At 42.8% G+C, this 23,274-nt stretch overlaps 1 protein-coding gene across 1 annotated transcript in view; it reads left to right on the top strand.

The window, feature by feature from the left end:
- Positions 1-69: 69 nt before the first annotated feature.
- The window catches only part of KREMEN1 (kringle containing transmembrane protein 1), a 51,334-nt gene continuing 28,129 nt past the window's right edge, over positions 70-23,274 (top strand). Inside the window, exons 1-15 of the mRNA XM_082293419.1 lie at positions 70-2,297; positions 5,770-5,937; positions 6,183-6,357; positions 7,807-8,008; positions 9,056-9,141; positions 9,357-9,625; positions 10,615-10,758; positions 11,139-11,294; positions 12,202-12,450; positions 13,537-13,809; positions 14,323-14,505; positions 18,750-18,840; positions 20,418-20,770; positions 20,832-20,962; positions 21,061-21,241. Of these exons, the coding sequence (XP_082149545.1) occupies positions 2,231-2,297; positions 5,770-5,937; positions 6,183-6,357; positions 7,807-8,008; positions 9,056-9,141; positions 9,357-9,625; positions 10,615-10,758; positions 11,139-11,294; positions 12,202-12,450; positions 13,537-13,809; positions 14,323-14,505; positions 18,750-18,840; positions 20,418-20,770; positions 20,832-20,962; positions 21,061-21,241 (2,728 nt within the window). The 5' untranslated portion in view covers positions 70-2,230. The remainder of the gene's footprint in view (positions 2,298-5,769; positions 5,938-6,182; positions 6,358-7,806; positions 8,009-9,055; positions 9,142-9,356; positions 9,626-10,614; positions 10,759-11,138; positions 11,295-12,201; positions 12,451-13,536; positions 13,810-14,322; positions 14,506-18,749; positions 18,841-20,417; positions 20,771-20,831; positions 20,963-21,060; positions 21,242-23,274) is intronic.

The raw sequence follows: 23,274 nt of genomic DNA, 5'->3' as shown, positions 1-23,274 counted from the left end.
ACATGACTTCCCTCATTCCTATAAATGCAGGAGGTGCCAAATGTTTGGAATGTGCTTTGTAGAGCAGGATTAGCATGGGTTCTGCAAAGCTCTACTCGCCCGAGCATGGATTTTGCTTAGAGGGTTTCTAGTCTCACTTGTTTATCCTGGTTGTGCATGATAATGAAAGCCTTCCAGAGCCAAGAGAGATGAAGGAAGGGCATTCCTGATGAGCTTCTCCCTCTCTTCCAGTAGAGGACTCACCAGCCTACACAAGGCATTATTTTTTGTGAGGATTAGGGCTAGGCTGAGGCTTGAGAGACTCAAAGAGCCTAGAGCTCCAGGAACACTGGTGCTGGAAAAGGCGTGCCAAGGCCACCCCGGCAGGGGCCCAACATTGCTGCTTCTACATCTTTCTGAGCTGGAAAACCCATGGTATGGGGTTTGGGTTAAGGGCAGGCTAGGTTCGGGTTATGTTAGGGTTAGAGTTGAGAGAGTCAAAGAGCCTGGAGCTCCAGGGACACCGGGGCTGGAAAAGCCATGCCAAGGCAATTCCAGCAGGGCCCCAACATTGCAGCTTCTACTCCTTTCTGATCCGGACCACCACCACTGGTGATGGCTTGGTCTGAGGACAGTCTCTGGGCTGAGGTGAGACTGCTGTGAGTGTTTGGATGAGCAACCTAGGAAAGAGGGAGAGCTGGGGATTCCAGGTGATGATCGAACCAGTGCCTTAGGTCTGTTTAGTTTGTGTCTGTGAGAACTGGGATCTGGGCTGGAAAGGTGTTGTTAGGAACAAAGGATGGAGTAAATCTGCTCTCTGTGCAGTGAAGGACTGAGGAGCAGGGAAGGTGATTATTTATGAAGTACATGAATATTTCACCCAAATTATGGGGGGGCAGTGATGTCCATGTTGTCCTACAGAACTGCTTTGGTTATGGGTCAGAGAGAGAGGGGAAATTACTTTTTATTTTCCTCCAGTTTTTCCAGACAGAGGTGGGACACCGTCTTTCCCCTCCCTAAAGCACTCCAGGCACATGAGACTAGCTCAGAGCTGGCCCAGTTCTCTGAGAGATAACAACATTTGACAGTTTTAACAACAACTCTTAGTGACTCTTGATTGCAAAGAGTCAGTCTCACGGACCCAGACTGACGAGACAAAAAATGGAATTTCTACACACGGCTTTATCCAAAGGAACAGTTTCAGCTTCCTTGCTTTCAGAGCCCAGCTCCAGCCTCCAGTTTCTTGTTCCACCGTGCTGGTTTGTGTTTCTGAGCTCGCGTGTCCCCTGCGAGCGCCGCACACGGGCTCATTTCTGCTTGGCAGTAGCGCTGCCGGTCACCAGGGGACGCTAGCGAGCCACTGCAGTCACTGCTCCTGTGCCCGCGCTCGGATCCCACCCACAAAATCCGACACATCCAAACATCGCTGCCGGACTAAAGCTGCCAGGACAGAGAGGAGCTGCGGGCCTCCACCTCCCCAGGACAGCCTGTCACCTGCACCTGAAGCACTGGGGCTGCGTGTTTTCCTTCCTGTGGAAAAGAGCTGTCGTTCTCTTTCTGGATCCCACCGCCGGAATTTCGACTCCACCTCCAAAATTGCATGTATCCAAGGGTTACTCCCACACAAGAGAGGTGGTGCTGGGGCACAGGTAGAAGTACCCTGAAATGGAGGGGAATCACCTGATTTAAGCACTTAAAATGATAAAAAAGGGTGAATTTCTTTCAGTTTAACCCCTTAAAATGAGGGAAAAGGAGGGGTCTACCTTCACTTAAATCAACCCTCATGCTGTCACATACTGTGCAGTAAACATGCTTCCTCAATATCTCACTATTTTCTGAACAAAACTGTACTGTCAGCATGTATTCTTTATCATTCTTCTAAGTGATAACAGGGTTTAGTTCCTCCAGAAAAATTAAACCATAGAACTTGTGCCAGTGATCCTGTGATCTTGAACTTTGAAGCAGAAATGCTTGTAAAACAATAAACATCTACCCCTCTTTCAGAAAAACTTGACTATTAATGTGAAGGAGTTGCAGTGACTATCTCCCTTTCTATCTTTTCCTGGATTGGAGATGACCTCTGGAATGGAATGGAGCATTTAGTTCAATTTGTTTTGCTTCAGTAATTTACAACAAACCTTTGAACAGTGAGAATCTTGTTTATTTCTGGACACCTGTTTCCATTAAAGGCTTTTCCCAGACTAGCACGAAGACTACCACAATCAGCCATCCCAAATCATCTGGACAAAATATGAAACTCATTGGCTTAGATTTTTCCTTCTTCATTCTCACCACCCTCACTGCTCTTCAGAATGCAGGTAAGTGATTTTCAAACATTTTGCTGCTTTTAACTGCAAACTTTTTTGGCTTCTCTGCTTCAGAATACACACCTTGGTAAGAAATTGCTGATACCATCGGTACAAGCTAAAGCATAGCCACTCAGGCCAGCTTTTACCTGCACGGTGTCATTTTCAATCCCTTCCCCTATAATTTCCATCAGGTCAGTGGATCTGTTCTGTAAGTAAACAGACAATCTGGAGAATGTAGTAAATATACTTAAAGACAGAGAAAAACTTTCTAGCTTCCCATATTGAACAAGCATTTTTACTTCTCTTCTTTGCATTTCCCCATGCTTGTTCTTCACCAGCCACCTTGATGCCTGCCTTTTTTTTGCTTGTGTCCTCACAAATAATCAATCCTCCCTCAGTCAGTTTTTCGTAATTGGTTCCAATTTTGCAAGACCCATGTCCAAATTTAGAATTTCTGATACTTACCGAGGTCATTTCAGCATTGCATAGTACTATTGATACAGTTCCCAAACAGTGTTGCACTTGCAAGTTTCCACTTCCCAAGAGGTCCTCAGTGCTCCCAGCGTCTGTGCAGCACATCCATCTCACTTAACTCCCCCTTAACTGTTTGTGAAACCCACCTATTCTTGACAGTGTTACTGTAATGTCTGTCTTCTTCCCCCTGTTTCATTTGCTGAGTAGTTTTCCTTGTGATGTCCAGTAATTACTCATTCTGTTCAGCCAGACTTCAGCCAGACCTAAGCCAAGAGCCTACTCGCCTGTGTACCCAGGACTCATAACACCTACCTTTTTAAGGCCAGACTCAAATGAAATGCACAGAACAAAGACATTTCAGGAGCTCTTAATAAACTTGTGTTGGAGCCCACTTCATTGCTGATGTTAACTTTCCAAGAGCACTGGCTGCCTGTTCTTACTGATTTCCATGTAGGGTTGATGGTGGGGGACCCCCATTCCGGTATGTTTAAGACCTACTCTCAAAAATAAATGTAATTAGTGACACTCACTGAGGGGCTGCTCTGGAGATATATCTGTCTATCACATGCAGAAATACCCATGGAATTGATGAAATGAGGTAGTGGCTGGGAGGTAAATAAGTGTATTTTGCTACTCAAAATGGAGCAACCTTCATACCTAGGTGATTACAACCTTCGCCTAAATACATTCCTAAACTAACATAACCAGCCTATTTTATTTACTTGCTGTAGTCCTTTGGGTGATCAACTTCTGCCTCAGAGAACATCTCAAAGAGTTCAATAACATTCCTGACTGTTTTTTTCTTCCTTTAACAAGGAGCTCAAGACTCTTGTGCAAACCGATGTGGGGAGCTGCTTGGTAACTGTTCTTGCCAGGTGACATGCCAGTCTTTGGGGATATGCTGTCCTGATTATAAAGAATTTTGTCTTCAGATTTCTCCATACTCGGGATCTCTCATGGGAGGCAAAGACTTTTTGATTAACAACACAGCTTTTAATGCCTCTTCTGTGGTAAAATGCAGGTGGGCCACGATTTTATATTCCTCTGCCAAAGGGAGGTGAAACTTTATAATCTCACTCTCCAACAACAGGCAATTACCACAAAACAAGACCAGTCTATATGGGAGTGAAGACTTTGTAAAGTTCTTTGAATCCTGAAATGTCGAAAAGTTCTGCTGACCCTCACCCTCAAGGATACCTGTTGACTGTATTTCTACACAGGGTCGTTTCTTTTAGGTCAAGTTATTGTGTGGTACAGTCATTACTCTGCTCGTTCTTCCCTTAACATGTTAAAACTGTGACTTTTCTAAAAGAATTTCCTTTCAGAGCACTTGGTTGTCAATATTTCTTTAGCATTTTCCTTTGTGGGAAAGAATCATTTATTTCTTAATCCGGATGAGAAAACAGCAAGAAAGAAATGTAGGTAGGACACCTCATGTTTATCCTGGAAGAGAAAACTGTGGATCCTAAATGTGTCAGCCTGTATCGCACTCAGGTGCACGTGCACGTGCAATACATACAGTACACTGAATTTTGATGACCCTGATGTCCTGCTACTATTTCCACAGAAGGTTCTGTGTGAGATTTTGGAGTCCTTCCCATATGGATAGCAGTACCTGAAAAGATTCTCAATTCTTTATTTGGAAAACCTTTGACCAAGGCATTCGTTCTGTAGGACACAACTGTGTACTTTGAATTACCTCCATAGTTAAATTATTACAGCCAAGGAAAATTTCAGTGCAGACGAGAAAAGGTACCAGTTTCTGGCAAGCCCCAGCTCCCTCTGATACTTGGAGTAGATATGCAGTGCCCACGTATCAGTCTTGAAGAGTCACAGGTGGAGTTATACCCTAGGACACTGGGCAAGAGCCCTAACTGGAACCAAATGGTTAAATAACAAGCAATGAGTTCTGAGTTAACCTTTGCAACAGAAATTCTAGAACAGCATGAAATTACTTTCGTTGCCTTCATAGGACTTACCAGGAAAAAAAAAAAAATCAGAAATTTGCAATAACTGTGCATCATGGTCAGTGTTAGCCACCCTGTAATCCTACTAATGCTGTAACATTATCTTCCTCTTCCTGCTGTCCCTGTTGCTAATTTATCATGTCTCCCTCCCCCAGTAATTAAATAGTAAATTGAAGGTTTGTGGATTGCTGTATATTTGTGCAGTTCACAGCAGAATCCACATTGATGTAATAAGCACAGATTTTTCCAGTTTATATTCCCTGCTGCAAGCAAAACAGCCCCAGACTTGAAATGATCCACTCATGACACAAGGTTGTTTGATGAAACACATTCAGAATTTTCCTTCTCTCTATGGTGTCACTGAAAAGTGTTTTCAACATCTACAGGTTCAAGCAGCAAATCATAACCAGTGGCTATGTTGCCAAGGATGGAAAAGCCCACTGCATCTCCCCGTTGCTTTATGAGACTGGTTTCATCCCTTTTGAAGTTTCTACAGATAATGGGTTGACATTTCCCTACTCTGGAACTTGGTTATCAGGTTATTTACTTATATCTACAGCACCCCTCTTCTTCCTATATTCTTCCTCCATGGATGCAGGATTGTATAAGCCTTTCCCTTTTGATCAGTTTTCTTCTTCCTTAACAGGCCTCAGAAAATTAAGTCTTGCTGGCCTTGTGCTAATTCATCTTTTGAGAGATGAACTTTCACAGCAATTGAGCAGCAGCAGCAGCAGCATTAAATGAAAAATCCTGCTTAAAAATGAGGTTGACCAAAACAATTCCCACTTTGTCTGTACTTCTGTCACTTTTTGTCCCCTCTTCAAGTAACTGCATTGTGGTGTTGCAATCTAAGGACTGCCGACATTAGTAAGGGTTGCATTCTCTCAGCTTCAGCTTATTCTTTTCATGTCATGCATGCTGTGCTGTGTAAAACATACCCAGGGGAAATACTGCTGAATCTTAAGTAATATAGTAGCACTTTTCCAGGACTATGCAAAGCAAAAATGTCATTAGCCCTCTTTTTCTCCTCTGCAATGCAGTGCATCACAGCAAAGTTTCAGATGGAGAAAAATGCACATTGGTAAATGAGACAAAATGGCAATACTATGGCACCCCCAACACTGGTGGAAACTTAACTCTTACCTGGACACACCAGACACTTGCAGCAACCCATGTCAACATAGAAGTCTGGGGATACCAGGAAACAGGTAAAGTGACCTTCTTCCTACCTGTGCACAAGCATTTATCACACATGTACCTTATGTGCTGAGCTCTGCACAGCTTGTGATCACTTTCACTGAGGCCTCGAGAAGAAACCTACAAGTATAAAGAACTCATGGCAAAAATGTCAGCTTTTCCTCTTCATTTACATATGGGTGAAGACATCCAATTTCAATCTTGTGGCAATTGTTCTTTCCAGCATCCAAAACCATTTTCTTCCTCTGTCTGACAGGTGACAGTTACTCGGAAAACTGGATGGCTGAATGGAAATATCTTTATACTTTGGAAAGAGAAATCCCCAATACAGGGCAATTTTCTTTCATTCCTGTACCTGCTACAGGAAATTACAATACATGGGACTTTGGACTTTTGAGGATTATACCCAGCAACTATTCTGATGGGCAGAGGCAAGTGCATCACAACATTCATTCTTCATAATAATAATAATAATAATAATAGCTACCTTATAAGCTATTGTCTCCTTTGGCATTTAAAACTGAGACTCAGGCTCCATTTCATGTAAAAAAACGGGGAGAAAACTGGAAGGTCAAAAGTGAGAAAAATTAATGGGTTGACATAAAGACAGTTCAGTCTGTAAAGGACTGAACTTACTCTCTAAAGAGGAGCATGGAGGAAGAATCACAGTCTGCCACAAGCAGTCTGATGCACAGTTATTCACCCAGTTATTCACCCAGGGCTACTTTGGAAAAACACCCAGTTTTATTAATGGAATGATGGTCTAGGGCATGGAATATCCCTTTGGTCAGTTTGGGTTGGCTGTCATGGCTGTGTCCTTCTCCCTGGGGGCCAGCATGAGAAACAGAGAAGACCTTGGCACCATACCAGCACTGCTCAGCAGTTGCTAAAACACTGGTGTGTTATCAGCACTGCTTTGGTCACAGATCTAAAACTTGGCACCAAACAGGCTGCTATGAAGAAAATTACCCCAGCCAAACCCAGTACTCTCACCAGACTAGGATCTGCTGATTCTTTTGTTTTGTCACAGCTGTGGAGGAGCCTCTAACTGCAGAACTTCTGTCACTGCAGCCACAGGCCTTCCCCTGTATTTAATTGTTTTTCTATTTTTCGTAGGTATGTAAGTTTTGCATTACTAGAAGTTTTATGTCCATTTCCTTTTATTTCATTGCATATTTCCCCATGATTTTTGGTGAACTACCTAAGTGCTCCATAGATATTCCTTTATAACTCTTCCACAAGTGCACTTTTTGATGTAGATGGTGTAGACTCTCTGAACATATAAATGACACCTCTTCAGTGTTACAACATATTGCTAATATGTCAGAACCCTTTTTAGCATTTAGGAGTTGCTACCCAGAGAAGGGTAACCTTTTCTCCTTCTAGAGGGTTTTTTATTGCACTTTGTATGTGATATTTCTTCATGAGGGAAAACCAGAGTGGCTTTGGAACATTTCAAGGATTCTGAATGGTTTGTCCCCATCTTTTGCCATTAGCCCTGATAGTACTGGGATGCAGTGTTATGTTTTGTTTAAGAATCCAGATATTCTTCATTCTGGCCTAAAGGAAACTCCAAATTCAAAAGGTGTGAACAGAAAACCTTCCTCTAAAATGATCCATGTAAGCCAGGATCATAATTACTAAAATGTATTTGGATTATTGCATACTTGCTGCATGTTGTCCTATCACCTCCTGAATTTGGAAAATTTTGATTTGCTGTAACTTTCTGAGGGAAAAAGAAAGCAGTGGGCTTTGCAATGAAATAACTTGCAAGTCAGAAAGTGTTTCTTAGTTATAATCAGCAATTAAGTCAGTGTTACTGTCAAAATAGTGTTTGTTCAGCTACCAGATCTATTTTTTGTTTCTTTTTTTTTTTCCAGCAACATTGCATCAATCTGGAGCTCAGAGCATGCACTGGCTTGGCACCTTGAGAAAGACTTCAGAAATGACTCAAATGCATGGGCAACTGCAAAATGTATAGAATGGGACAAAAAGGAAGAGTTGCTTCCAAACTTCATGAAAGAAATTATAGACTGCCCTTGCACTTTGGCACAGGCAAGAGCTGACACTGGCAGGTTCCATGTAAGTTATTAATTGATCCCTCTGGCTTATTACAATTCCAAGTAGAAGCTTAAGCAGTGCCAAACTCCACAAACACGTGTTCCCTCTCTAAACATTATTACAAGGACATTAAGTTATATTTAGATTTGCACAAGTAGCATACCAAATGGCAGAGGTAAATACAGCTTATCCAGGTAGTATAAGTTCCTATAGCATAGGAGATGGAAATTACATTCAAACAGGGAATTAAGACAGTAGTTCCAAAGGTAGACTGAAAACACTCAGAGAGGACAGTGAGCTCTGTGGAGCTGGGAGCAGGGATGACTTCTTTGAGATCCTACAAGAAAACAGACTGTGTTTATAGGTGATATCCCATGCTGTAACAAACAGGCCACATTTCTGCCTAGTAAATCGTACTTTGCTGCAAACCCTTCCGCTTTGTACTTCAGACCTCAAGTCCATAGCTGTAATCCATTATTTCCTTTATTCTGCTTCCTTCCTCCTTAGCTTCACTGTTATCAAGGAACTGACAAAAGCTAAAAAATCAATGGCCATTTAGTCTACACTTTCACTTACACTGCTAATCTGAGGACCATATGAGAGTGACTTCATCTCCTATTTATGATGCCAAATGGTGTCAGCGTGTTTATGCATATTTTATTTTAAAAGAAAAAAAAAAAAGTTAAGTAAACCTTGTTACTATTCTGGTTATGAAGCTCCAAACATGATGTGTACAGTTAAAAGCTTGTGAAGAAAAAAAGTAGATCTACTCACTCTGTCTAAGAACATAGGACAAACATTTACTCTGTTGTGTCTGTGTTTGTTGTACACTTGTAGTTGAATCCCCATCTAGCTGCATTTGTTGTTCAAGGTCTGGTGTAACAGACTGCAAAATGCTCAGGTTAGACATGTTGCTCCAGACACTTTGGTATTAAATTCAACACAGAAACTCAACCAGTTCCTGTCAACTTTACACATGTCAGATACAAAGGATGGGGACAGAACGTAAGAATAGAAAGGACAATGATGAAAAGAATCCCATTAAGTGTGAACATTGATCTTTTTCAGACAGATTATGGCTGTGACATTGAAAAGGGGAGTGTGTGTACTTATCATCCTGGTGCTGTGCATTGCGTAAGAGCCATTCAAGCCAGGTAAAGAAAATTTTTAAAACTGCATTTTTTGATTAATCCTTTCACCTCAGAGACAGCAGCATCACAGAAGTCAGGGGTGAAGTCTAACTGGACATCAGATAAGACTCGGTAACCAAAATATTTAGCTGTATTCATGAAAAGGCAATAAGTAATCCCTAAATAGAGGGATTTAGAGGGAGCTAAATGATGACTTTCTTGCTGCTTTTCTCAATCAGTCCCCAGTACGGGGCTGGACAGCAGTGCTGCTACGACTCCACGGGAACCCAAATCCTCACGCACGACTCCACCGGAGGCAGCACACCTGATCGAGGACATGACTGGGGTTCACCACCATTCCTGAAGCCTCCCCGGATACCTGGCTTTTCCCATTGGCTTTATGATGTTATCAGCTTCTATTACTGCTGCCTGTGGTCTGATAATTGTGACTTCTATATGAAAAGGCGGCCCTCTAGTGACTGCAGGACGTACCGCCCGCCCCGAGCTGGTAAGGGCTTCAGAATTTCCTTACGGAGAGTAGATTTTTGATACAGTGTTGGCTTTTAGAATATTTGTATATGTACACGTATGTGTTGGCAATGGGGAGGGTACAACGTCCGGAGGAAAAATTCCGTGGAAGGTTTCTATTGATCTATCACTTACAAAATCCGTATAGGTTTTTTAGTTGTGCTGCAAGACTTTCTGCTGTTGAGCATCTCATTCACCCTAGAAGCTAAACAGCCAAAGCATAGTAATCAACCTCCACGACTTTGTATCATCAGTGTGCATTTTTTCAGAAAAAAAGGTGGTTAGAGGTGGTTAATGACAGCTAGGAAGTAGCTAGAAAAAGCTACCATGATGAGAGATACTAATATCATACAAGAAGGATTTACAGTTTACAGTGTGTCTGTTTTTCTCCCGCTTGCTTTTAACTCAGTCTTCAAGTCTTGCCATATCTCTGTTGCTACCACATGTTTTGCCTTCTATGCTGCTGAGGTGCTGAGGTGTCCAGCAGGACTTGGCTTCCCATAAAGGAGTGCAAAGAGGCAGCAGTTTGCATCAGGAAAAAAAGGAGAAAACTGTAGAGGTCATTGCATTAGGTAGTTGGGGGTCATAAATGAGTGGCTTGGCTGCTTAAAGAAACCTCATCAAAAGTATTGGCAGAAGCAGAGTTTAATATGAATTTGTGAAAATACAGCTTCACGGAGTTGGATGGCAAGGTGCATTGTATTCGTTACTATACAGATTAAAGCACACAAAAGAAGATAAATTAGAAGCAATTTGGAGTGATTTACATGGAAGTTGGAAATGCAAAAGGGGATAAGGGTGCAAGGATATGGATGCAAAGATAAGGCAATAGGCCTGTATTTATGTCTAAATCTCCACATATATTGCATGTGGTACAGTCTTCTAGCCTCTTTCCTGTCTCATGAACTTGAGGAGTAATAGGTTGTGATTTTTGCTTGTTCTTAATTCTCTTTTTGCTTTTAAAAATAGCATCTGCTTTTGGGGATCCTCATTTCCTCACATTTGATGGTCTGAACTTCACCTTCAACGGCCTAGGAGAATACACATTGGTAGAATCTAATCTCACATCCCTTAGAGTGCAGGGGAGGACACAGCAGGCACACTTTCCCAATGGTAAGTCGGTAAGAGAGGAAGAGTGATAACAAAAAATAGCTTCTGAGCTTGCTTGATTTGCATTTTGCAGCAATCTTCCTATCATCTGTAGTCTTCATTTTTGGCCATTTGTGAACAGTCACCATTCTGAAGATAATCAGAAAGCAGACAACATCTTCAGGAAAACTTCCCAATCAAAGTTTAATTGCTAGTTTTATTGGGTGTGAGCAACAGAAGTGTAAGGTTTTCTGCTGTGTTTAAGGGCTCAAAAAAAAAATCTTATTTCTCTCCATGCCCATTCTCATCAATAAGGAAACATAAGGCCAGTTCTAGAAATCAGTCAGTAGGCACAGCTGCCAGCTAGTGCATTTTGATAGCATTGTTGGTTTTTTCTTTGGAAGGAACTGGGGCTCAGGGGACCGGCTTGTCTGCAGTGGCCATGCAGGAGAACAGCTCTGATGTGATTGAAGTACGCTACTCTGAGGATTTGAATCTGGAGGTCCTCTTGAACCAGAGGGTTCTCAGCTTCTCTGAACAAAGTTGGATGGACTTGAAAGGTTAGTTACACATATCAGCCTTGTAAGCAATTATATTCTGATGGAGCCCATGTATAGTTAAAAATATCTCTAGATGCATGCATTTCAGCTCTCTTCTCAGCATCCCTTTGTGAAGTGTTTTAACAGGTGGCTTCAGTGTCCATGTCTTCTACGTCCTCTCTCACTGGTTTGTAGAGCAATGGTTTTCCTTCTCACCCTGTGGACAATGAATGGAATTAAAAACTCTGTACTCTACATTCTGCTTTGAGCTTACTGCCTCTAATGAATGAAGCCTAGCAAATAAAATGAAATACAGTGAAATACAACCATACCATATACTAAAATATAACTGAATTTCACGTTTACCTATTGGGAGCTCTCTCAGTAGGTCAGATATTTTTCCTCTATTATTCTGCTGAAAAAACTATTAAAAGTTGGCTTTTTGTCCAACAGGGCTGTGATCACTTGATTAGTCTTTATGATAATTTGACAAATAATCATCATATATCACTTGAATTTTAACAATAATCCCCCTATTCAGAAGAGGAAGATTTCTGTGGCTAGTAATTAGTATTCCTCAAATGGCTGAAGAGCAGGTGGAGGGCTACATTGACAAGGAGCTGCAGAAGCAGAGAGATGCAGGGAGGAAAAAAAATGGAAGGGACATTGATGGGGCCTGGAGAAGAAGCCATATTAGGGAGGTGTTGACAAGACAAGGGAGAAGGAGAGGAAAACTGTGACCACTGAGAGCGGTGCTTCCAGTGTGGCCTCCCTTGAAATGCTTCTCAGAGTGCAGTTCAGAGTGGAAGGGAGGAAAAGTTTATGAAAAGTTGTTAAAACTGATGATTATTTTACCTGATGCTAAAACACAATGAATGTTTCACTATGGATAATTAGCTATTTTGTCCTCTTCCTCTCATTGCTATAGGTCTCTTTCTCTATTCTACACCTGATCAGAACATCACTGTGATGTTCTCTTCTGGGTCTGGAGTGGAAATAAGGGGAAGTGGAGGATTTCTGACCCTGACAGTTCTGCTCCCAGAGAAGTTTATGAATCACACTCAGGGTCTCTTTGGGGTAATGAATGGCAATCCAGAGGATGACTACACCTTCAAGAATAAAACCACCATGTCAGTTCATGCAAGTCCCCAGCAGGTGTTTGAGTTTGGAGCTAACTGTAAGTCATTTCTCTGGTCTATTATTATATTTTCTTTACAAATTCAAAACAGTTTGTGATTTAAAGACTAGGAAATGAAGTCTGTGCCAAGCAACCAGTACTGGGGGGAAGAGAAAGGGAGTAAGAGAAATATGCCCTCCTCTATCCAAGTGGGGAGTGAAAACAGAACCATGATGGAGTGTTCAGCACTTTGCTCCATCAGGAGTCAGACCTTGTATTTCCCAGGCTACCCTTTCAGAATGCCATCTACTATGGTCAGCTGAACACAGCATCAGCAGACTACAGTGTTACAGAAATACAGCAAAAGCCAGGGCCAGCTATCTTTTCCCAGAATATTAGCTATGCTTTCATCATGTACCATGCTGACAATTTAAAAAATCATTTATGAAATCACAATTTCGTAATTGTCCCTTTATAGTAGGGGGTGGGGGGGGTGTGTGTAAAAGAATGTCTCCTATCGTTTAACGTGTGATTGGGCTGCTCTATCTTATCTGCAGCATTAGATTGGTCAGCATTCCTTCTGGCACCAGGTTAGGAGATGGGCCAGAAACATAATGCAAAATACCCTCTGGCTACCAGATGATCTCTGTATTGAGCACAGTGTAACCATACTCCAGGGTTCAGATCATCAGAAAAGTCTCACTGCTTCAGCCTCAAGAAGTTTCTGATATAACAGAATGAAAACAAAGAGCAGGACCATGGTAGATATGATGAATTTAGGGACACTTAGTCTCAGGATCTGTGTTGTTTGAAATGGATGCTTCAGGTAGCTCTGTCTGTTGTCACCATTTTGCTAGGAGGCATATAAAACCATGTTTATGGAAAATCATAGCTACACAATTATTTGGATCTAATTTTAAGAAAATGGTCAAACAGCAGGTTAAATGAACACCAACTTTGGTGCTAAGTTAAGATGTTGCATATGAAAAGGAAAATAGTCTTGAGCTGGAAGGATGCTGTAGGGCTTCCTATATCTCTTCCAGCTCTGGCTACATTTCTGTAAATAAACACTTGGATTAGTAGCAGAAGGTGGTATATGTTGGCAATGTTACACATGAATCTCTCTTTCTTTCTCTGTCTCCCAAGGGGCTATTGAAAATGGAACTTCTCTCTTTACTTATGACACAGAGTTCTTACTGAACAGTTTCTTTTATGGGGAAAAGCACAATGCTTCCTTTCTGCCCGTGTTTTCCCCTTATGAAGACCCTGCTGATCCCCTGGTAGAAGAGATGGTCTCACTCTGTGACTCTGACCCATTCTGCAGATTCGATGTCCTGACAACAAGAAGCCTTCAAGTGGGAAGTTCCACAAGACTTTCCCATCAGAATCACAAGCTGCTGGTAGAACATCTAGAGCCAGGTGACACAACATTCCAGGAAATATCATTACAGGCTCACAGGATATTCTGAGTTGGAAGGGAACCACTGGGATCATCAAGTGCAACTCTTAAGTGAACGGCACATAAGGAGCATCACTATAATTATTTCTACAGGGCATCTAAAGAGTTAACACTGTTTGAGGAGGCTTTGCTTAACTGTAGGTTCATGCACCTATAAATACTCTAATAGTGGGGAATCATCCTTGTACCAGGAAAACTCTGTACTGACGGAATACTTAGGCAAACTCAAATTTCTTTCCACTTCTTCCACTACAACACCACAGCATAGAACTTTATCTTCATTTTATATGCTTAATCTGTTTTCCTTGGACTTAAAAATAATTTTTAAAAGTAGCAGGAAGTATTGTCTTTCAGATAGCCTAAAAATCTTTGGTTTTCCATGAGTTGCCACTAAAATACCATTTGAATCATTGTAATGGAGATTTGCTGGTCCAAATCCTAAATACTCTAACCAGATATGTCTCTTTTATTAGTGATTTCTTGTGGCTGGCTGGATCATCCAACCAATGGAAGCAAGAATGGAACTAACTACCTGCTGGGCTCAACCATCCATTTCACCTGCAATCCGGGCTATGAACTCACTGGGTCACAGCAAAGAACTTGCCAAGTGTCAGGAGCCTGGTCAGGAGATACACCCCACTGCAGGCCAGAAACAGGTCTGTTGCCTTTTAGACAGTATGACATATTGTCACTAAAAAGTCATTATCAAGGACAAGGCAATCTCAGTATACCATAATGGCCCTTGACAAAAGCAGCTTCTCTTACTCAGGAGAACATCGGACATGAGATGTCTGAATTTCTAGAAAGACTATTATTCAAATCTAAATAACAGGTGACTCATGGTGTTTGTGTGCATTTTGGTGGGGGTTTAAAAGTTTTTGTTTTATCAATGGGTACAGCTACCTGAAGGGTGGGTTAAAAGAGGATGGAACCAGGGCTTTTTTCAGTGGTGCCCAGGGACAAGAGCAGAGTGGCCTCTGCATGCTCTGAGACACAGAAGCTTCCCTCTGAACATCAGAAAACCCTTTTTTACTGTGATTATGATTGAGCACTGGCACAGCTTTCCCAGAGAAGTTACAGAGTCTCCCTTCCTGGAGATGTTCAAAAGTTGTCAGGTCATGGTCCTGGGCAACTGACTCTGGGTGGTCCTGCTTGAACAGGAGAGTTGGACAAAATGACCTCCAGAGGGCCCATCCCACCTCAGCTGTTCCACGATTCTGTGATTCAAGAGCAGACACAGTCCACACTTTTACTCTTTTTTTCTAAAAGATTTTGTTATCTCAAAACATAATTCTATTATTCTATAGCAGTAAATGTATTGTGAATGATGCAATAGTATTTAGTATAAATTTAGTATAAATAATATAAATTTATTACCCCTCTTGTGTTACTACTAATAGATTATCAATTAGCCTGGGATTGATGGATTTAGTAGCAGTTAGGCTGTCTCTATGATTTACAGAAAATGGCCCCAAATTTTCTTTTTATTCATTCACCACATACACTCCAAATGTCCTCAAGATGGCAATATTTCAAAGCACCAGGGTGATGCAAGGCCAGATGGCATGTTGAAGCACTTTTAATGCTGAGTTAATAGTTCCCAAAAGCACTCATGAAATAATTCATACTAACAGATTCTCCATTATAAGACCCTTCCAAAGAAATGTGGAAAGTGCACATCAGCAATGAATTCCTGTCATGCTGACACATTTCATCAGCCTCTGCTGGCCTGTACCAATTGCTTGTACACTTCCAACACAGTTCTGAACATTTAGTGATATTTGTAAGATGAACTGCAGTGAGTTTGGGCAGCAGACAAATTTGCAAAGGCCAGATCTTTAAAAGGCAGTGGCAAAACATTGTGCCAAGCTGAAAGCTAAGAATATTTTTCCATTGCTGCCATCAACCACATACATACTGGATAAGAGCCAGTCAGTCTCAAAAAGCAAAACAGATGCTGACATTTACACTAGCAAAAGGGGGACAGAAAGGCAGCCCTGTGAGACCAGAGGAAAGGAGCTGGAAGATATGCAGTGATTGATTGCATTCAGAATGATGGAGACATGACACAGCTTTGTGGATAAGCAAACAAAGCCCACAATGTTTCCCAATGCTTTCCTGAAAGATGACAAAGAAAAACAAGGTGGGAAAGAATTTTTTTTTTTATCTAACAAAGACCTTCCCCTCCTTACTATTTGATATTTGGGGTTCTAGTTAATTTGAAATGTGAACCAAAAATGATGGTTTTTATTAGCCTCAGGAAGTTGAAGTATGGCAGTGCTGTCCATAGCAGCAGGATACTGACAATACCAACAACTGATCGACATAATATAAAATACAAGTTTCTCCATTCTTTTTTTCTTACTGCTATGCCCCAATAATGGCATTTATATCTATCCTTGTCTCTCCTTCTTCCATAAGGTATTCTGCTAGATATCAGTGTTTGTGTAAGAAGACTGTTTTATTGACAGGCCCAGGTCTCTACAGAGAAGAGAGGCAATACCGTTCAAAGTTTCTTTCACTTATATCTAAACTTCTCATATTTTTATAGCATGGACAGCTAGTACTTGCTTCCCACTAAATACATTTCTGCCTCTGGTCCAAGATATAGTTGAATTCCAGTGCCAGTTTTCTGTTATTTCTCTATTTGGCTGTTTTCTCTGTTCTCCAACCCCCAAACCTTCTCTTCTCCAGTACAGAAAAGGTCCTTGTGTTGTCAAAATCTGTTGTTCCTGAGGTCAGTTTTCTTTATTGTTTTCCTCTTTACACAGCAGCATACTGCTGTTTCACCAACACCCATTTTATCAAGTCCTGTGACAAAGACCTTCTTGACACCAGAAAAATGCTTACAAAATTAATGGACAGCCCTTCCCAGTTTCTGGGTGCCTGAATGGGTGACCACTGACACAGCCACTGTGATCAGCAGTCACATTTTTGCTTTGAGAGTGAAGTATTAAACACACACTTTCTCAAATTATTTCTTTCATGCTGGTCAAGAGCAGAGGGCCCAGCCCTCTGTTATTCTAAGCTTACAGGTGTACTTCTCTACAGTGCTGTGTTCATTACACTGGCTGCAGTTCTGTGGCACATCAGATTCAAGCTCTGCCTTGCAAATCACCAAGGTTTTTTAGCTGCTATATGCTTCCATTTTTCAAGAGATAGAACAGCTAAAATAAAGGCATGAGAACTAGGAAAATTGGATAGGAAAAGAGATGGAAACAAGAAAATGTAATGCCAGTTATTTTACAAAATCCATTTCAGTATTTTGAAACTTCAAATACAAATTATGTTGTTGCGCCTGCATATTGTTGTTTTTGAATTTTGCTTCCTTGGACTAAAGTTTCCATGGAAATCCTCTGCTAATAATTATTTTGCTATGCTTCTAATTACAATCCCACTGCAAGTCTTTCCAGTACCACAGCAACCTCTCTTCACAAAATATGACAAAGAAGAAGAACAAAGAAGCCATCCAGCAAAAGCTAAAAGGAGATTCTAGTAAAATCAGATGTAACATCCAGCTAAAAATCATAAGATATTAGCTATATATATATATATACAGTCTTTTTCTGTCTTTTTGAGACAGACAATAATTTGGTGATATTAAGGGCAATCTAGTTTTGTTTGTCTTTTGGGTTATTTTCTCTCCCCCCACCTCCTTTTAGATTTCCTTTTCCAGGCCCAGGCTCTGTGTAAATACAGTTCATTTTGAAAAGCTGTCAGAAATCTCATTAGTCTTCTGTGCTTTTTCTAAACACAAAGATTTCACAATAGAGGCAAATCACTGCTGGACTAACTACTTAACCCACCCAGAATGGTGGGTTCTCATCACCTGGCAGAGACTGGGTACCTCCCTGTGAAGGATGTGTAAACTGAACATTAGGCCTTGTTCAGAAATTACTGGATGACAGACCAATGCTTGTGAAACAGTTTATTTCTTTCCTTAAACTTCACTATAAACCAAATTAACAGCTGAATAATCTGTTCTAGGATCATAGAAGTGTCTGTTTTGTCACTCTGCCATCACTGTGTGCTAGGCTGTGGTTTGGGCAGCTCTTACTGCAGGTGTGACAAAGCGATGGAAGGAAGGGCTGGTAAAAATGAGCCCCGATGTATTAAGGCTCAAATACAGAATGCAGGAATCATTGTTTCTCCCAGACAGTTCACTCCAGATGCTGCATCTCCTAACTTCTATGAATACTGTCATGTGTCATGGTAATCTGCAACTGTTTAGTTGAGTAAGAAAGCAAAATGAGAATTTTAATTCAAAATTCGTTTCATATCTGGTTTCTTTCTCTCTCTCAGGTGTCCTTATTAGGCAGTCACAGAATCAAGTTGACACTTTTCATGTTTTGGTGTGTTCAAACTCTTTGATGCAGTTCAGTGTACCCACATCAGAACAGTCACTTCTGCTCTCTTTTATCTAGATTATTAAGCAGCAAAGGTGGTTTCACAATTTAATGCCAAAATAGGGCTAATTTTTAAAGTAATCAAACTATATGGAATAAGGATTGAAAAAAAAATCAGTTGTTGGGATTGACAGTTCTACATCAATACTGCACATTCACAATGTTGACTACATATTAACCACCAGCCACCCTTGGTGTTACAAAGCTTTTGCAGCCACATGCTCTAACAGTCAAATGTAAGAATTCTGTGAGTTCCTAATCTTTACCAGTTTCAGAGAATCTGAAAGGGTAAAGGGTTGGAAGGGACCCCAGGACATCATTTAGTCCTATCCCCCTGCCAAGGGAGGCAGTTTGTTCCACAAATAAAGAGAACAGAAAAATTAACACTACACGTACAATTTCAAAAATCGTCACGAGACTGCATTCAAACAGATATGAAGAAATGTATATCAAAGTCTTCATGGGTTTTTTTGTGCTTGGTCTCTGTTTTTCAGATATCAAGCAAGTAATTCTTATTGGCAGTGTATTTGGAGTAGTCAGTCTTGCAGTCCTGGCACGTCTGGCTTATTTATGCAGAAAAGAGAGGTAAGCCTTAATTGAACTGAAAACACAAATGAACCTCCTAAAGAAATAGCAACTGTTATGACCTTTTAAATAACAATTTAATAATGACCACTGGCAACAAACTGCCAGTGTGCTACAGGTAAAACAAAGTGCAACTGATCTATACACACTTATCAACTGTGTGTGCAACTGACTGGTAGAGAAAGAGGGCAGCATGGCAAATGAAAATGGTTCTGGCCTAGGAATACTGGCAGATTGAAATGGAGATATGGTTGATTTTCTGAACTTTGTTATCAACTGTTACAAAGTTTTACGCCTTCTCTGTTCCAGTGTCCGCAAGGAACAGAATGCCTGATAAAATGGAATGGAATTTGAGTGAATGGAAACACAATGGGGTTACAGTCCTTGGAAAGAAGACTGTATGTGTGAGGAAGAACTAAATACTTCTGAACTTATCATTAAAAAAAAAGAGCACACCACCAAGCTAACAGAACACCACTATTGTTTTCCAGTATTTCATCAGCTTAAAGATGCTCCATTCACTAGGAATTCAGCTCAAAGAAAGAAGAATGTGGCATATTATGCTGTGATATTAAAATTTATGTGTAAAGCCATGCTACTATATGGAGTCCTTTTTATATGTGTCACAAATGCCAAACATAAGCATATTTTCCTCCTCAAAATCAACCTTACAGCTTTATATGATGGGAGGTTTCTGTATGCTAAAAGTGAGATGCATTCATACTGTGTATTGATACAATAGTTAAGGCCTACAAACTGTATTTTGTTTCTTCCCCTTTCAGAATAGCAAATTGTTCTCTCCCTGTATGGGTTGCTATTTGATTACACAGCAATGGTGTAAAGGGGCTACAAGGACCTTTGTCTCTTTCTGTTCTCGACACAGCAACTTTCTCTATGTATTTTGCTGTTAGCGTGGGGGTTTTTCTCTGTTGGTTTGTGCATAGCAAAGCTGTACTGCCATTGCTAAAACGTCTCACAGGCCAGGTAATAAGACTTTGTAGAAGTTTAGACAATAGCTTGACATCACCACCTTGACACTTTGTCCATCTTCAGGTAGATGAAAAAAAAAAACCCACAACCAAAACCAAAACAAACCAGAAACCCTATCTTTCTGCACGTGCGTTCTCAGAAAGCAACGCTGCTCCTTCTCTTTCGGTTCCGGAGCCTGTGTTTGTGTTCCTGGCTGCTGTGTTTGTGTTTGTCGCGCTGGGTGTGTGTGGGCGGGGGTGTCCCCTCACGTCCCCGTGTCCGTGCCCGCCCGCGAATGTCTCGGGTCTCTGGGAGGGGTGGGAGCTGTGTGCCTGTCTCTGTGACTCTGTGCGTGACTCTGTGCCTGTCTCTGTGCCTGTCTCTGTGTCTCTGTGCCTGTCTCTGTGACTCTGTGCCTGTCTCTGTGACTCTGTGCCTGTCCCTGCGACCCGGGGCCGGGGCAGCGGCCGCAGCTCCGCCCGCCTCGGGACGCGGCCTACGGGGGACACGAGGGGTTCAGTGCCCGTGCTGCTTTCTGTCAGCGCTCCCTCGGCATGGCTGCACCGCCCGGTCACTTCTGTCACTGAAAAGTGCCTTTTCACTTTCAGAATGACGCCCCAAATCGCACCGTGCGGCGCTGGCACCTCGCCGCCCGCGGAGCCGCTCATGCCCGCGTCCCTCAGAAAGCCCGCAGCGTTCTCTCCCCGTCCCGTGTCCGTCCGTGCCTTCGCGGCTGCAGAACAGGAGAGCCGAGCTGCACCTGCGCACTCCCATCGGCTCTGGCACCTCAGGGGAACCCATCGGGCGGAGGGCGTGCGCGGGGCAGGGGCAGCGGCCGGCCGCGCTAGGCCACGGGGCTGGCGGGCTCTCGCCCGACCTCTTCCGCGCCCGCAGCGGGACACTGGGTACGAGGGGAGTGACGAGAGCGAGACGTGGGTCGCTGCTGCGATGGAGGAGTTTTGTGTGTGTTTGTGTGTGTTTTTGTGTGTGTGTTTGTGTGTGTGTGTTGTGTGTGTGGCGAGGCGTCCCGGCCTGCGAGGAGGGCTCCGCGGGGCCGAAGCGCTGCCCCGGGGCGAACGCCGTCAGCCCGAACCTGTCGGTGTCAGAAGTGGAAGCGGCAGTTCTGCGGTCCCGCGCTGCAGCAGGTTGGGATGTCGGTCTCTATCCTTTCCTGTCACATGGCTGGTAATAGGATCCCTCATCTGCCACTCGGCACCTCGCCGGGGCGCACTTACAGGACACATGCTGTAGGGCCTCCGCTTCCCGCACTTTGCGCTCTTCCCGGCCGTCTGCCACCCCCGGAGAGCCGGGGCTGCCGCCTGCGAGCGCGGTGCGGCCCGGCGGCCGCTGCCTATGGAGCCTCCCGCCCTCGCCGCCGTCCTGGCCTTCTCCGGGCTGGCGCTGAGCTGCTGCCGCGAGCCCGTTCTCTCCGGTGAGTGACGCTCCGCGGGGAGCCGGGAGGGGGGCGCGTCTGGGGCTGCTCCCCGAGCTCCTCGCAGGGCTGAGCGGCGAGGGAGCCGGGCAGCCTCTCCCCGAGCTCCGCAGAGCCGCAGCTGGCGCGCAGCCTCCCGCGGAAGGGCTCTGCCGCCCGGCAGCGCCTCTTCGAGGTCGCGACGACATCCCTTCCTGCTCGCCAGAGCGGTGCCCGGCTCGAAGCTGCTCGTGCAAACACGCTGCGGGTGTTTCTGCGTGGAGTTCGTGGGCATTTGAGGCTCTCTCTGTGCTTGCTGAACTGGGAGCTCGGAAACTGTATGAAAGCATGATGTAAGGGAAAGAAGAGCAGCACGTTTCTCTATAAAAGTGGTTCGATAGCTAGATCTGTGGAATGGAGGCTTGTAAAGGGAGAGGGGCGTGCGATTGTTTGTGTCACTGGGAAAGAAAACTCTGGCAGCAGAGCCAGAGCTTGAAGGGTGGCCATCCTGCCTGTCCGCAGTGGGCTGCTCCAGCTCTCAGTCAAGCCTGGGCTCCTCTGACCATTTAGGTTCTCGTTCAGCCAAAGAGTCTTGGAAGCCTGAAGCTTCACTTACTAAGGTGATTTTTCACTTAAAATTTCTCTGCACACTTTTGTCCTCATTTTAGTTGTTACTAATCATTTCAAGTACTATGGTTCTCCTCTGGTAAACATTGGCCATACTTTGCAAGGTCTGAAGTGGCAGTTCCAGATGATCACAGTGTCACAGCCATCAGATGTGTGGTCCTTCTGGATACGTTTTGTGTATTCTTAATTGCTGTTACTTCTTACCAAGTAGAATTTGCTCTACTTCTTTTTGAATACATGCTTGCTCCACTTCTTTTTGAACACATACTTGCTCATCAAGTTTTTGTAGATGTACCTAATTAGATATGGAAAAGACTTACATAGACTTCTTCAGGGAATAAAAAACCTTTTACAAGGAAAAGTTCTGGCAGACTTTACTTCTCAGAAGTAAAACTTGAGAGTATTTTCAGATAAGCATTTAGAGAGCTGCCTAGAGAGGGACCATGTCTAACAGTCTGTTCCCAGTACCATTAGGACGTGTTTGGTGCACACAGTGGATACTCCTTGCTGTGCTTAGGTTGAAGAATGTTTGCTTGTAAGGTTTCAGAGCAGAACTGTGGAAAGAACACTCCATGTGTAACCGTATCTCTCACAGAGGGCTGCGTGACAGCAAGTGGAGGATGTGGCCCAGTGTGAATGTTTGGCTGTTAAAGGGGACAGAAATGCCTGAGCACAAGCAGCTGGGGCAGGGGAAGAAAGGAGTGGATTATAGAGACAATTATATATTGCCCCTGAATGAAGGTGTAGCAAAGGAGAATGGATCTAGAAAGTACTGCCACCTATGTGTCTTCTGCTAAAGAACCTGGAAACAGTGCAAATCTGCATTTCAACGACAACCTGTTCTTTGTATGGCATGTACTGGATCTGCAGAGTTCCTAATCTGCACAAGGTATACATCAGGATCTTCATCTTGACCCTTAATGCCACAGAATTTAAATGGCATCAGCTGTGTCAGGTTGCACTTGAAACTAGCACAATTGTGAAATGACAAACATTACCACTGTTTTTGGAAGGCAGTTTGTCATATGGTATGTTTTTTAATGCCTATTCCTATTTTGTTTTTCTAATGTATGTCTTAATAAGCTTTTTGTGAAGTGCAGTCAAAATAAAGACTGCATCACCATCATTTGCTAAGATAGGAGAGAAACTTCTGGAATTACAATATGAAAAATTACTCCAGTTGTCAGAAATGAAAGTGAATTAACCATTTTTGCACATACTACTATGCTACTTTTCACAGAATGATTCTGCTTCACCATGTGACATCTAACAGCTTTTATTAATTCAAACACTGATATTTCTGCATTCAGACCTTGACATTTGTGCATTCAAACATTCAGCCATACATAATTTCTCAAGTGAATCAGAAGTAAGAGATCTGTGAATAGATTACCTACCATTAAAAGACTGATTGAATTTGGTGAGTT

This window comes from Coloeus monedula (assembly GCF_965178545.1).
Source record: "Coloeus monedula genome assembly, chromosome: 18".
NCBI lineage: Eukaryota > Metazoa > Chordata > Aves > Passeriformes > Corvidae > Coloeus > Coloeus monedula.
The sequence above is the reverse complement of the archived record's forward strand: the minus strand, read 5'-3'. Positions and strand labels throughout refer to the sequence as shown.